The sequence below is a fragment of the Echinops telfairi genome, unplaced genomic scaffold (assembly GCF_000313985.2).
Source record: "Echinops telfairi isolate 266 unplaced genomic scaffold, ASM31398v2 ScPeMD7_7458;HRSCAF=8496, whole genome shotgun sequence".
In the NCBI taxonomy this organism is placed as follows: domain Eukaryota; kingdom Metazoa; phylum Chordata; class Mammalia; order Afrosoricida; family Tenrecidae; genus Echinops; species Echinops telfairi.
The window spans coordinates 51,381,112-51,396,577 of record NW_022111358.1 but is presented as its reverse complement, the minus strand read 5'-3'; the positions used below and the strand labels follow the sequence as shown (position 1 = coordinate 51,396,577).

Here is a 15,466-nt window from a genome sequence, read left to right as displayed (position 1 = left end):
CCCCCAGCCAGATGCAGCCCCGAATGCCCACTGCACACCACATGGTAGCCTGGGCCTGACCTGCGCACGAGGCCCTGAGTAACGGGGCCTGGCTGGAGCCCCTGGAGAGCTGGTCCCAGCGTCTCTGTGCCTTTGCCCTGTTCCATGAGGACACCTTCTGTGAACCTGGCAGTTCCTGAGCCTTGTCCTGTCTCCTTCCACCTGGTCCCGTCCTTGTGATAGGGCAGCGCTGCAGAGGAGCTGGTGTTACCCCTTGGGTGCCTTTTCAGGCGGAGAGGTTAGCTATAGTGCACTCCTCCCCCTCCCTGCCCCAGCCTCACACTCACTCCGTGTTTGCAGGGCAGCGAGTGCGCCTGCTGATGTGAACGCAGAGCCGATCTTCCAGTTAATCCTCCCATGGCGCTTAGAGCCCGTGAAGGCCTGGCCTTCACAGAAGCCTGAAACCCCAGCCAGGGGCTGGGAGCAGGGTCCTCACACTCAAAAGGACCCAGATCAAGTGATGCCCCCAGCAGGACCTCACGCTGACACTCTTCTTTCACCTCCACCCAGCTGTGTGGCTGCCTGCAGGGGCCTGGCCTTGGTTCAGGCATTTGTGTACAGAGGAGACCCTCTGGTCATCATGGTGTCTGGGCAGAAGATTTGTGCCTCACTGCTTTTAATCAGCAAATTGCTTGTGCTGCCCTCATGTTCTTTTTGCAAGCCAGTGTAGCAGGACTGCGGGCCCTGGTGGCGCCCTGCTTACACTAACTGGAAAGGGTCTGAACTCCCCCAGGCTGGCGATTTGCCTTCCTAAAGATTGTGGTTGTTGAGCGCTGTCCACCTGATTCCAACTCAGAGTGACCCCACGTGATTCAGCTCTGCCCCATAAAGGTTTCCTGTGGGGCAGCTCCCCTCTGCTGCAGGGGCCTCGGTGCGATGGACAGCCCCGCAGCAAGGCGAGGCCAGAAGAGAGGCGGTTTCAATGATAGGTATTAGGCAGGCCAGTGTTTAGCAAACCTTTTCCTGGGCAGAGTCCTGGCCCTACAGGAAAATAATTCAAGAGTTGCTTGATTGTTTAGTGGGTATTTTCTGGAGAGATGTCTACAATGTCCCACCGGCCTGTTTCATGGCTGCTTGGCCCCGTAAGGACAGTGCTGCTGTCTGACGGCTTTCAGAGTTTTCTGGCTTTCAACAGCTTGATGTGTTTAGCCATGGTATTCTCGGGATCTATCTTGCTCGAGGCACACAGCATTTCCTGATAGCTTTATCTGTTTTGGAAAATTCTTCCACCATTGCTTTCTGCCCCATTCATACTTCTCTCTCCCTCTCTGCTGTAGCCCCTGCTTCCCCTGAGACTCTAGTGTCCCTCAGCGTCACTGCTGACCCCTGTGCTCTCTTCTGCCTTCGCCCTCGGTTCCTGTAGGTTTCCTATGAGTCTGCTTGCTACCACCCCCCCAGCCCTTCAGCTACATCTATTCCTCTGCTAAAATACTATCGGAAGTTCTTAGGTTCAGCAATTGTACTTTCCAGTTCTTGAATTTCTCTTTTCTTTTAAAGGAGTTTGGGGCTTTATTGATGTCTAATGGGCATGCAATAAATGGCAGAATGTTCAGTTCAGTAACTTCTGATGCCTGGATTCACCTGTGACGCTGCCATCACAGCCAAGCTATTGACTCTTGATCGCCCCCCCACACTTCCTCACATCCCTTTGCCGTTCTTCTGCCCCTCTTGCACCCCACTCCCCCCCACGCATCCACTGGCCTGTTGGCTGCCTCTGTAGACTAGGGTGTATTTTCTGAATGCCTTACACACGGATCCCGCAGTACTGCTCTGTGTCCCCCTTCTCCCACTCCGGATCGTCATTCGTTTCAGATCTACCCATGCCACTGCTTATTGCTGAGTGCTGTTCCATTTTCTGGGTATATCACAGATATCTTTATCCATTCACCTATCGGTGGATGTTTTTATATGTTTCTTTTTCAGTTTATGCCTATTACAAGCAAAGCTATTCTAAGTTTTTTGTAGGGGAAAGTCCTGGAGTAGGTGCATGCTTAATTCATCTAGCAAGTTGTCAAACTGGTTTACCATTCTCATTAGCAATGCATGAGTTCTTTTTTTTTTTTTTTTAACATTTTATTAGGGGCTCATACAACTGTTATCCCAGTCCATACACACATCAATTGTGTAAAGCGCATTTGTACATTGTTTCTCAAAACATTTTCTCTCCATTTAAACCCCCGACATTAGGTCCTCATTTTTCCCCTCCCTCCCCGCTCCCCCCTCCCGCATGAGTTCTTATTTCACCTTTTCATCAGTATTTGGTGCAGCCGGTTGTCATTGAGATGCTCTAATGTCGTTTAGTGTGTGTGTAGTGTTATTTCATTGCGGTTCTAATTTCTGTTGTTGTCGTTGGGTCCCATCAACGGGTCCCAAGTTACAACCCATAGTGACGGTGTACGAACAACAAAACACTTCCTGGTCCTGCGCATCCTCACAAGTGTTCTTGTGCTTGAGCCCATTGTCGCAGCTGCTGTCGGTCCACCTTCGAGGGCCTTCCTGTTATTTTACCAAACATCATGTCCTTCTCCGGGACTGATCTCTTCTGACAGCACGTCCAAAGTATGTGAGATGAGGTCTCATCCTCCTTGTCCCTAAGGAGTTTTCTGCTGTACTTTTTCCAAGACATAGGAGGGGGTACCCCCCAAAAAACCTAGAGGGGGGACCCCCCAAAAAACCTGGAACTCCCCAAAAGCTATGTATTTAAATGTTTTAACAGCACAACCTTATCACCTTGAAGGTACTCTCTGTTACACTTAACACATTTGTCAAATCACCGATTGCAATCTTGGAAACATTTTTCAAACTCATCTGCTTGGATGGCTGACAGCACCTCCCTCATCTTTTCTTCACCACTTCTACTTCATCACATCGCTGTCCTTTCATGCCCCTCTTCTTTTATGGAAACAAAGAACTTTCACAGAGCAAGGTCAGGTGAGTGAGGTGCATGGGACATGAGAGGCATGCTGTATTTTGTCAAAAACTGGCACACTGAGAGGGCTGCGTGAGCAGGTACATTGTCATGGTGGCAAAACCAGCCCCCCATCTGCCACAAATCAGGCCTTTTTTGTCGCACACTGTTACGTTATCTCTTCGGAACCTCTAAATAAGGAGCTTGATTAACAGTCTGCCCTGGTGGAAAGAACTCCAAATGCACTACGAGTCAACATTTTCATCACTTCAGGAAGTTGACGGACATCCAGAACAAGATTTGTCATCACTCGACATTTTACCTTTTTAAAAAGAGAAAACCACTCATACACTTGAGGTTTTTCCCGTAGCGCTGCCCTTGTAAGCCGTGTTCAACATCACAACAGTTTGTGCTGCATTTCTCCTGAGTAGAAAATAAAATTCCACAGCCGCATGCTGTTGTTCTCTTAAATCAGCCATCACAAAAAAACGAGATTCTAGCGAAACTGCTTTTATGAAAAATTCCACTGTGACCAGGAGGACCTTCCCAGGTGACGCCACTGAGTGCACTGACTCAGAGGACTTGCTTGATGCTCGCTGAACGGGAAAAATGTGCACTACGAAAGCTCTGCTCTGCTCTGCCCAGCACAGTTCTGGGTTTTTTGGGTGCCCCTCGTATTTGTGCTTGTAACTGCTCTCAGAGTAGTACCTACGACAAGTGGAAGGAGTGGTGAAGTTGAAGAGCTGAACAGAAAATTTCAAAGGGCAACTCAAGGAGACAAAGTAAATTACTGTAACGAAGTGTACAGGTTCTGTGTACTAATGACTAACGTCGAATACATGTGTGTTTTCCATACATGAATCTTGTTTTATGGACTAGCTGTTCAAATCTTCTAAGTGTTTTTTTCCTTAATGTGGGTTGCTCGTTTTCTTATTGCTGAGCATTGAGAACTTTGTACATATTCTAGATAAGAATCTTTTATCAGATGTATGGCTGAAAAATACCTTCTCTCAGTCTGTGACTATATTTTCACTGATCGTGCAAACGTTAGTAAAAGGAAAGCAGGAGTGGCTGTATTAGCAGTTGATCACATAGATTTTAGAGCAAAGAAACTTACCCAAGATGGCAAAGGACACTTATCTGCTGAAAGGTCAGCCCCACCAGAGCCCACAGCCGCTTCACCTCTGCAGCGAGTGGCAGAGCAGGAAGTGCGACAGAAACAGACGTCACCAACACGCGAAGCAGGCAGACTGCCTTGATGTTGAAGACTCCAACTCTCAACAGATAGCACAGCAAATAACAGAAAATGAAGGGGAGAGAATTCAGCTCATTTTAGCAAGTTAGTGTTACTTAGCTGCCAGACCAGGCAAAGACCATCCAGAGACCAGTGACCCTCATGAATGCCGTGCAAAGGCCTTAACAAAATGGAATCACCAGCATATAAAAATAATTATGTTAGGTGCCGTGAGTCAGTTCCAATTCATCCAGCTAAATGAAATACTGCCCGGTCCTGTGCCAATTCATGAGGAAACCTTTGAGAAAACGGGGAGTAGAGGGAAACACCATGTAAGAAAAAACCTGGCGCTAACATTATACTGACACAACAACAGCATACTTACTGGTGAAAGAGTGAATGCTTATGTCCTGGGACCCATAACAAGGCTGTCCGCTTTGACCAAGCACACTTCCACCACAGTGCTGGTTGTCAAGCCAGTGGCATAGGGCAAGAAAGGAAATTACAGGCATGGAGAGGGGATGGAGGGGCACTGGGCAGAGCTCGGGAAGGCAGGGCAGGCAGATGGGTTGCTGGGTTGGGCCAGGGGGCTTAGAGGGGCTTGTGCCTTTGCTAGGAGGAGGTCGGTTCCGCATTCAAGGTTTGAGGATAGAAGGAAATGGTTAGAAACTAGGGTCAGATCTTGTTTGTGATCCTGTACCAGTGGAAGGAAAGAGGAGTTCCAGGGCAGCTCACAAGGTGGGTGTGCATGGCTAGTGGCCCAGAGGAGGGGGCTCCACATGGAGGAGAGTCCAGTTTGTGCAAGAGTGGAAAGCTAGACCAGGCTGTCTCCTGAGCCATCAGCTGTGGGACATAGCTACCTGGAAATGAATGCTTTTCCATGGGACACACCGTGGGCTGCCAGGAGAATAAACAAAGACAACCAAAATGCTCCTTAGGACAGAGCATGTTGAGACTTATCTCACATACTTTGTACATGGTTTCAGGAGGGACCAGTCCCTGGAGAAGGGTGTCATTGCTGGTAGAGGGCCATGGAAAGAGAGAGATGGCTAATAGTGGCTGCAAATGGATGCACGCTGTGGGGGTGGCGCAGGACTAGGCAGTGTTCAGATCTGTTGTACACAGAACAACTCAGAAGCCCCTGACAAGGCTGATTGACCATGTCCCCAGTGAGGCTGTTCCCATTTGCTGCCCCAGAAGATGTGATGGAGCTTTCTTGGGTCCAGTGAGTCGCCTTCAAAGTAAATCTGACCCTTGTGTTTGCATGAACGTGGACCACTTGACCTGAGTGTGTCGGGGGAAACTGTCTGTACTGTGTTCATGATCCAGCTAAGAGCAGATGCCACTCATCCTCCACCAAGAGCTCCATCGGGCCTGGACCCCTGCCTGTCCCCGGGTGGTGGGAGGTCCCCCCCCCACCGGCACGTGGCAGGAAGTGTCTTCCAACCCCTGCCCCTGGCCCAGCAGCACACGTGTCCATGTGGACATCCTCTCATGCCCTGTGTTTGCCTTACAGATTGTTGGCTGCCAGGTGAGAAGAGACCCCCCTGACTCCACCAAGAGGTATACACGCTGGATCAACCAGCTGTCTGCAGACCAGCTTCTCACCCAGGTGTGTTCCTCCTCCCTGTCTAGCTCTAGTCCCTGTGTCCCCTGTGGCTGAGAGGTCATTTCTGGGCAAGACACTGCCTTGTGCTACATGTGGATATGCTGCGCATCCGGCGTGGCCTCTGGCTGTGAGAGCCCGGTTGCCCGTGTGGATGTGCACTTCTCAGGGCTGGCTGCTGTGGACAGCTCCAACTGGCTCATAGGTCGCTTGGACGACTGAGTGGGGTGGGCGTGGGCCTCTCTTTCTGCCTGTCATCAGGAACCAATAGGGACACCCATCACGAGACACACTGGTAGGAATGACAGGGTTGCTGTGCTTCATTCTGTCTCGCGATCCCCAGGTGACCTCGAGTGCCGCCATGCTTAGTGCTTCTCCGGAACATCTGGAGAACTGAGCCATCGAAACGTCATCAGGCCTCTCCAGAACAACTTAGAGAAGGCTAGGCTTGTTACGATGTTAGAACGGGTTGAGAAGTAAACAGGAAAGTTACTCCCTGGTCTTCTGAGTCTGGACACTTGGGTTGAGGAACCCCTGGACAAAGCTGGCAGTGGACACAAGGTGGGCACCTCCATGCCCCCATCAGCAGTGTCTGCCGCTCGGCACCCTCTGCCCCTCCTCACTGGATCTACCCCCAGCCCTCCTTCTCCATCCCAACCCCTCTCCTCTGCCCTTACCTCGCCCCCATGCCTCTGTAGTGGAAAAGAAAGACACTCTTCCCTGCTGTAGGCTGGAGCGAGCCCGGGTGGCACAGTGGGTTAAGCGTTGGCCACCATCGGAAAGGTGGATGGTTCAAACCCACCGGCATTCCACAGGAGGGCCAAGCAGCCTCCTTCCATGTGGCGTAGCTCTTCTCTGCCCTGTCGGGCTGCTGGGAGTGCAATCGGCGCCACAGCGAGGGCACTGTTAGGCAGTAGTGGAGAGAGGCCACTGTGTACGCTGTGTGCTGCACACAGGCTCCTGTGTACTTGGGTGTTGGGTGCGACCTTGATCTGCAATCCAGTGTTGCCCACTGAGACAGCGAGGGGTGAGAGAACCATCATCCTCCCTGACCGACTTCACAGTAACCCCCGCCCCCCCAGCAGTATGGTGACGTCCATGGCGGGCGCCCCTTGTGGTGGCTCCACTTCATGTTTCCTTGGGAAATCCAGTTCTCTGCTGCTTCCCCGTCAGCCACAGGTCTAGGTGGTCGACCACCAGACGCCGGAGCTGATGGGCTGTGTTCCGGGCCTTGCACCTCTCTGTCTGTGCTATGTACGTGCATCCGTGCTGTGGGCTCCCTTCACAGCTCTCTGTACTGCTCTCGTGGCCTTTCAGAGGCCAGAGCTGGGCACGTTGCTGTGTTTTCCAGAGGACGTTAGCCCCTGCTAACCACCTTGACTTACCTGTGGGGAATCTGGGTGCTGGCAGGGGCCTTTCTGGTGACGTGGTGGTAGGGCCGTACATCACTCAGAGATGGCAGCACTCAGGCAGAGCAGAGTGGCTCTGTAGCCTCCAGGAGCCTGGCCCCTGGGGGCTGGCTGCAGCTACACTGCCAAGTCCTGCACATGGACAGCCCCGCCCGCACCGTGAGACTGAACCCTGGTGGCCACAGGCCTGTCACAGACACAGGTCCCCTCAGGGGCAGATGCCCCTTGCCTGGGAGGGGGCGCTGGAGGGGAGCACCCTGCTTTAACGCAGTCTCAGATTCTCAGCAACACCCCCCCTCTGCTCCTAGTGGCCCGGGCACTGTTGCTGCACTGGGTCGGATATGATGTGAACTGGGGTTCCAAGGTCTCTGACCACTGGGTCAGATCTGATATGAACCAGGCCAAAGGTCATGTGCTCAATGGGTCAGCTCCGATGTGAACCAGGCTGTGTGGCATCTGTCTGCAGATCTGCCTCCTCCTCTCATCTTTTGGAGGGGCCTTGGTAGCACAGCAGTTAAACGCTGGGCTATCGCCAACTAGGGGCTCTGTGGCCAGAAGTGGCAGCAGCTCCGCTCCGTCCTGAGGGTTACTGTGGAGAGGAGCTGGCACGGCAGCATCACCCACCTCGTCATCTTCCCATTGGCTGGGGTTCCAGCCACCCGACTCAGCCTGCTACATGCATGGACAGAAGGGTGCCCAGGGCTTGGTCTCGCTGCCTTTTCAAAGGGGCACATTCTTAGACACACATCCTTTAAACATAGAATCATTTTCATAACAGAGTCCGGTGGCCTCGGGAGTGGGGTGGGGGTGGGGCGGGGGCATGGAGAAGTTGTAGAACATGCTTCTCAACCTTCCTGATGCCTCGACCCCTTAATCCAGTTCCTCATGTTGTGGTGACCCCCCCCCCAACCATAAAATTATTTTTGTTGCTACTTCATAACTGTCATTTTGCTGCTGTTATGAATCGGGCGACCCCTGTGAAAGGGTCGTTCAACCCCTTAAGGGGGTCTCAACCCACAGGTTGAGAACCGCTATCGAAGAAGCTCCCGAGTCTCCCTGAGCACTCAGCATGGCACTTTCAGGCCCTGTGGACGGACAGAGCCCCCAGGGGGAGAGAGGGAGGGAAGCAGCGGCAGGCGGCAACTGCTGAGCTGGCATTTCTGCAGTGTTTTTGATTTTCTGGTATAAATGTGAGTCATGCGGAAACTATGTAACTCAACACTAGGAGCACAATTCAGAATCTGTTTAGATGGAGCAGGCCCATTTTCAACCAGGAATACAGTTGCAAGTCAGAGGTAACAGGAACACTTAGCTGTTAATTGTAATAGAAATAATTACCATAGCTTCCTCTTCACCAGTACTTGTTAGCAGGGCAGGGGTGCCGAGGTCTGAGGTTCCTGGCGGGACGCGTGTCATGCTCGACCAGCCTTCATTTCGGTGGCAGAATTTGCCTCTGCCGCACTCGACCTTCTGTCCCCGCACCGACCCAGGCACTGTGTGCTGTGAGCCGAGCCTGTTTGAATCTGTATTTGGTCTGTAGACATTTACAACAGAGTATTATAAAGCCTCAAGTTCTGCGAATTCCTGGTCAACCCAAAAGGGAAGTTCTCCATGCTTAGAACAGATGTTAACTCAAACGTGTCCATTCTTGACAGCATCCTCCCTGAGGGGGTACCCAGGATACCCCAGGACTGAGAATAATCAGGATGAGACTGCTTCTGGGGCCCCCTTGGTAGGGCCCTGACTGCTTGAGGATGGGGGCTGGCCCGTAGCTAGGTAGTGGAATGGTGGAAAGGCATCCTTGGTTGGCCTTGCTTAATACAAGGCGAGGGTACTAGTGGGATTGGGTGTGATGCTGGCCCAGCCCAGAGTGCCACCTCGTCCTCCCATACCACCTGGCCATCCCTCTACCATCTGTTCCTCCTGCTGCCTCCCCTAGGAAAGTTCAGGTTCCTGTGCTTGCCCTTCCTGCAGCCTGGTCTCCCACCTCCTGGGGAGCCACTCATAGGACTCTGTTGGGGTGGGGGGTGGGGGTTAGCACAGGCAGAGCTTCACTCTCTTCCTAAAGCCCCACCACTTCTGTGCTGTGTTCCTGTGTCACTCCACCTGGATGTGCTTGACTGTTGCAATAACCCACCTGGAGCCTGGCCCAGTGAGTGAGAAAACCCTCCGTATGAGCACATGGCAGGATGCTGCAGACCTCTTGGGTAGGAGAAGCTGGGCGCATTTGGAAAGGGTGAATGCACAAGAGCAGGAACTGAAAGACTCTTGGGGTTTTCAAGGGCAATGGGGTGGACATCTGGTCTATGAGCAGCATCGAATAAGCAGAGGAAAGGCTGATGTCGTCAGAGAATTCATTTGCTTGCGTCCATAATCATTGCTCAGGAAAGCATCAGCTAGGTCAAACAATGGTTACATTGGGCCAAGCTGCTGCAAAAGCCCTCTTTAAAGTACTAAAAGGCAAAGATGTCACTTTGAGAACTAAGGTACACCTTGATATTTCCAATCACCTCCTATGCATGTGACAATGAATAAAGGACCCAGAAGGATCCTTGATACCTTTGAGTTATGCTGAGGATGAAGAGTACTGAATATACCCGGACTGCAGAAGAACAAACACACCTATCCTGAAAGGGGCAGCGTACAGCCAGAAGGCTCCTTAGAAGCGAAGATGGCGATACTTCATCTGGACCTTGGACCTGTTAGCAAGAGAGGCCAATACCAGAGGAAGGACCTCAGACTTGGAGCAGTAGAGGGCCAGTGAAAACTCGGGAGAATCGCGAGGAGCTGGAGGGGGAGGACACAGTGGCTCCAACGGTCAAGGTGTGAGGGGGGTGCATTACCCGGCAGCGTGTGTCCATTAGAGGTCAAAGGGCTGATGCCACAGCACTTAGAACCTTCTCGAATGGCTGGTTCTGAATTTAGTGCTGAGCCCTGCTTGACCTCCTCGCTACCATAGCCTCTCTGTTCTTGAACTTGTGAGCAAGGTCAGCAGTGGCCAGGAAAGAGGTGAGAAGACACGTCTGACAGACAAGCCACTTTGCCTCCTTGATCATCACAGTTTTGATTTCGTGGAAAACAGTTTTGATTTCATGTATCTCAAGATCCACTACAAGAGTGTCGTCATAACCTCTGACCATATCTGGGTGCTACTTCTGTTGAACAATAAAAATATTATATTTGGAAGAAGAAAACTTTCAATCTGTCGAAGGTGCTGGTGGGTGAGTACTCATTGGGGTCACAGATACCTCCATGACCTGTTGCCAGTGTCAGGAACTCACTTGCCTCTTTCCCGGGTGGCCTGTCTTCAGTCTTCCGGTCTGCCTTTCCAGCTCCGTACCTGACTGTCGGCTGAATTGCCAGCATTGCCCATCATTTTATGTAGAATCCGCCCCGCGCCAGCACGCAGTGACGTCAGCCCCCACAGTGCCTCGTTCTCGTGGCTCAGGCGCGGGAATCGGTTCTCTCCCTGCTGATGTCTGGCCCATGCAGTGGTTGCGTTGAGGAGGCAGCGGGCGTCTGGTTGGACATACATTTTCTCCACACACAGTTTCCTCGGGACTCGCAGGGTGTCTTTAGGGAAGGCCTTCTTACAGGACTCTAAGAAGAAGGTGGCAGCCCTTCCCAGACTGACCTGCACCCCACTGTCCTGCGCTCTGCAGGCCCAGGCCCTCTGAATGACAAGCAGCCGCTCTGTGAGCAGGGTCTCCGGACCCACCTGAGGTTATCTTCAGTTGGCCTCACCTAGTCGGGGACCTAGGACATGGCAGGTTGATGGCAGCGATTCACCAGTGAGGATGCTGGTGAGTGAAGTCCCTTCTGCCCTCCAGTTCTGCTGCAGGCAGGTCCTGGGAGGTGACAGGAGTGCCCACGGCACTCAGAGTGCTGGCAGACATTCTTGGAGGCTTTGGGCAGGGACACTGAGGCCTCGTGGACTATCAGCCGGGGAATTCCGCCAGTGTCCCTCCAGGTGTGTGTGTGTGGGGGGGGGGGGTGTGTGTGTGTGTGTGTGTGTGTGTGTGTGTGTGTGTGTGTGTGGTGAATCCCAACCTCTATGCCTGTAGTTAGAACCAGAGTGGGCTGTCTTGGTTATGCTAAGAAGACAGGACTAGTGCAGGGTGTGTCTTGAGTGGCAGTCATTCTGGGTCAGGGTTGTAGTTGGCCAGACCCTGGGATCGTGGCCAGCAGTGCTGAGCCCCAAGAGCTCCTCATCGTCACCTCCTCCAGGGTCGGGCTGCAGGCTGAGAGCGCGGACAGGGTGCAGGCCCTCGGCACTCTGGCCAGAGCTAAGGCTTCAGGAGGGCATGGTTGGCTTACCGCAAGGTAAAAATTAGTGATTTACATATGAAAGCATGTGTTTTTTGTTTATTAAGGGGAAACGTGGCAACGTTTAATAGGGGTACAAAGGAAAACAGCTCATAAGTTTTCGTGTAAAGGAGGTGACTGGCAGAGCCCGAAGTCACCTTGGGTTCCGATGTTCAGCTGGCCTGGCATGGAAAGGAGCCCTTTGCCAGTCAAAGGCAAGAAAGAAGCTAAGGAGGGCAAAGAACATGCCACCTGCCACACAGTGGGCATTTGGGTAGCCGATGACGCCCTGTGGTAAAAAGATAAGGAGAAACCGTAAAGAAATAGAACTTCGTATTCTAGTTCTAATACATGGCAGGTAAAGATAATTAAAAACTGCAATATTTTTCCTGCACTTAAAAAAAAACCTAAACAGATCCTCTGTATTATTAATTAGACTTAATTACTTAGAAGATTAATTGACATCTGATAAGTTACTCATCCTTAAAGTGCATATTTTGACATTTATGTACTGGCAAAATCATTACTGTAGTCAGCGTTATAGCAGTCGATAAACATTTTCATCACACTGAAAACTTCTTTGCATATCTGTATAATCCCTTCCTCTGCTCACCCCTAGGCAGGATTTCTAGAATTTCATATAAATAAAAATACTATGGATTGAATTGTGTTACCAGAAGTACGTGCCCACGTGGCTGGGTCATGGTTCTCTAGCGTGGCAGTTGCGTGGTGATGTGATCATGCCCGCGATGTGCTCTGCCCTCCCCTAGAGTATGGCAGACATCATCATCCACCCTACAGGAGATGAAAGGCAAGAAGTGAGCAGAGGGAGAAAGGGAGCCTACTATCACCCAGAAAGAAGAGCTGGGTGTGGAGCGAGTCCTTTGAACCCAGCGTCTCTCCTCTGAGAACCTCTAAGACCCAAGGGAAGATTGATGCCAAGACACATGGAGCGCGCCAAGAGACGCCAAGTCCACTGGCGGAAAGAGGAGGAAGAGCCTATCTCAAAGCCGCACAGAGAGAAAGCCTTCCCTTTGAGCTGATGCTCAGAATTTTGACTTGTGGACTCCTAAACCGTGAGAATCGATTTCTTTCCTCCAGCGTCATCACCTTGAGATTTCATCTATATAGTTGTGTGTATCAATAGCCTGTGATTTTAAAAAATTGATCATTAATATTCATTGTATGGATTTATCATAAACTCTTCTTCCAAGTACCCACTGGTGAACAGTGGGTTGTGTGCACAGATACAGCTGCCTTGAACCTTTGTGCCTGCCGCCTTGTCAGGCGTAGTGCTTTCCTTTCTCAGGGGAAGCACCGAGGGGCGGGGCGTTGGCTGAGAGCTTAGGGCTGCACTCCTGAGCTACTCTCCAGACGGGCGGGGTCATTGTACATTCCCAGCAGCAGGGCACGAGGGAGGACCCAGTTCCTCCACATTCTCGGCAGCATTTGCTTTAGTTAGAGTTTTTTATTTTAAGCATTTTAATAGGTTTGTAGTAACATCTCATTGTGGCACTAACATATTTCTTTAGTGATCCATGGATCTTTATGAAAAAAATCTTTGTTCAGATATCTTGCCTATTTTGTCAATAGATTTTTGGTTTTAATTGAATTTTAAGCATTCTTTATATAGCCTGGGTACAAGCCCTTTGTCAGATATGTAATTTTCAGATCTTTCCCTAAGCTAGTGGCTTTTAGTCTAATAGCATCTTTCAGAGAGCAGAAGTTCTTAATTTTGATGAAGTATAATTTTCTAAATTATAAAATGGACCAAGTTTGGCATCATATCTAAGAAATCCTTGTCTAACCCAGGGGCACAAAGACACTCTGCTGTGTTTTCTTCAGAAAGGGTTATAGTCCAGCTTTTACATCTAGCTATATGAGCCATTTTTAGTTAATTTTGTATGATCCAAAGTTCATTTTGTGTGTATGATTGCCTACTTTTTTCCAGCACCGTTTGTTGAAAGGCTGTCTTTTCTCCCCGACTTCCCTTGCGTCTTGGACTGCCCTCAGTGGGCCCTGTGCCTGCACATGGTTGCTGGACTCTGCTCTGTCTGCTGGGCCCGTTTTTATGTCTTGATGCCACGATCACTTCTTTCAATTACATGAGTCTCAGAAGCAAGTGGAGGAAGGTCCCAGCTTTGTTCTAAGTACTGGTACTTCCACTTGACTTACAGTCAGCTTGTCATTATCAGCAGAGGAGCAGCTGTGATTTTGATTCAGCTTGCATGGAGTCTGTTGATCAGCTTCGGTAGACTTGACTCCTTACAAACTTGAGGCTTTTGATCCACGAGCCTCCTGGTGATGCTGAGTGCACAGGGAGTTCCCGCACGCCACTGGCTGCCCTGCAACCCCACCCCCACCCCCCGGCCGCTGCAGTGCCCCCCTCCCAATCTGTACCATTCCTCTCTGTTCACTCACTTTATACACTTTATACACATGACTCCTCTGGTTCCTGTTACTGCACACACGGATTATCCCAAACAGAATGTGTGGAAACATGTCACTGCCTGCTATCAGTGGACGGACATCATGTCTCCGCTATCAGTGGACAGGCATCATGTCTCTGTCACTAGTGGACGGACATGTCTCTGCCGTCAGTGGACGGACATCATGTCTCTGCCGTCAGTGGGCGGATATGTCTCTGCCGTCAGTGGGCGTCTGTAGGCAGGTCTCTCGGTCATGCACTCGTGGTCTCCATAAAGGCCCTTCAAAACTGGCCCCCGTGGGATCTGCTGTGCCATGTAAATTGAAGACTGAGAGACCAGTCAGAAGGCAGATGTTTTTTGTGATGTCAAAGGGATAATCTTGACAGGATAATTTTTCTAGGACACAGGAAGATCATAGGGGCTTATTAGAAAGACGTTTAAGAACTGAAAAACTGCTTTTTAAGAAAAAGATGGAGAAAGTTGCTCCAGGATTTTTAAATCATTTCATTGGGCTTGTACAGCTCTGATCACAATCCATACACACATCCGTTGTGTCAGCACTTTTGTACATTTGTTGCCATCATCATTCTAAAAACATTTTCTTTCTACTTGAGCCTTTGGTATCAGCTCCTCACTTTTTTCCTCCCTCCTCCACCCCCCCTCCCTCCCTCATGAATCCTTGATAAATTATAAATTACTATTATTTTCGTATCTTACACCGTCCGCTGTCTCCCTTCACCCACTTTTCTGTTTGTCCCCCTGGGTGGGGGTGGCAATTGTATGTCAATCATTATGATCGGTTCCCCCTTTCTCACCCCATCTTTTCCCTGTCCTCCTGGTATCGCTCCTGTCATTATTGGTCCCGAGGGGCTTGTCTGTCCTGGATTCCCAGTGTTTCCAACTCTTATCTGTACCAGTATACATGCTCTGGTCTAGCCAGATTTGTAAGGTAGAATTCGGGTCATGATAGTGGGTGGGGAGGAAGCATTAAAGAACTAGAGGAAATTTATGTGTTTCATCGGTGCTTTACTGTACCCTGACTGGCTCATCTCCTCCTGTGACACCCCTCCCACCCCCGTAAGGTGATGTCCAATTGTCTACAGATGGGCTTTGGGCCTCCACTGTGCCCTCCCCTTCATTCACATAGATATGATTTTTGGTTCTGGGCCTTTGATGCCTGATACCCAATTCCATTGACACCTCATGATCACACAGGCTGGTGTGCTTCTTCCATGTGGGCTTCCTTGCTTCTCAGCTAGATGGCTGCTTGTTTATCTTCAAGCCCCAGGAATTTTTCCCATTACAGTAATGCACCTACTGGCTCTTCGAGGGCAGCCACCAGCTGCCCTCACTCCTGGTCCTGCCCCTTCAGACTTCTTTTTGTTCCCCAAACTCAACATTTCATCAGAGCGTGACTTGTGTCCCTGGAGCGTGCCACGGTGGCATTTTGACACAGTCTGAATCACAGTGTCCCGTATGCCATGGGAGCAGTATAGAGAGAAGGGAAGGCGGACTACACAGGGGGTAGACGGGGGG

The 15,466-nt window shown here is 50.7% G+C and overlaps 1 protein-coding gene across 3 annotated transcripts in view; it reads left to right on the top strand.

Moving 5' to 3' along the window:
* The window catches only part of B3GNTL1 (UDP-GlcNAc:betaGal beta-1,3-N-acetylglucosaminyltransferase like 1), a 94,376-nt gene that overhangs the window by 43,195 nt on the left and 35,715 nt on the right, over positions 1-15,466 (top strand). For all 3 annotated transcript variants that reach the window (XM_004709203.2, XM_045299573.1, XM_045299574.1), the window contains one exon: positions 5,698-5,793. In XM_004709203.2, coding sequence (XP_004709260.2) covers positions 5,698-5,793 — 96 coding nt within the window. The remainder of the gene's footprint in view (positions 1-5,697; positions 5,794-15,466) is intronic.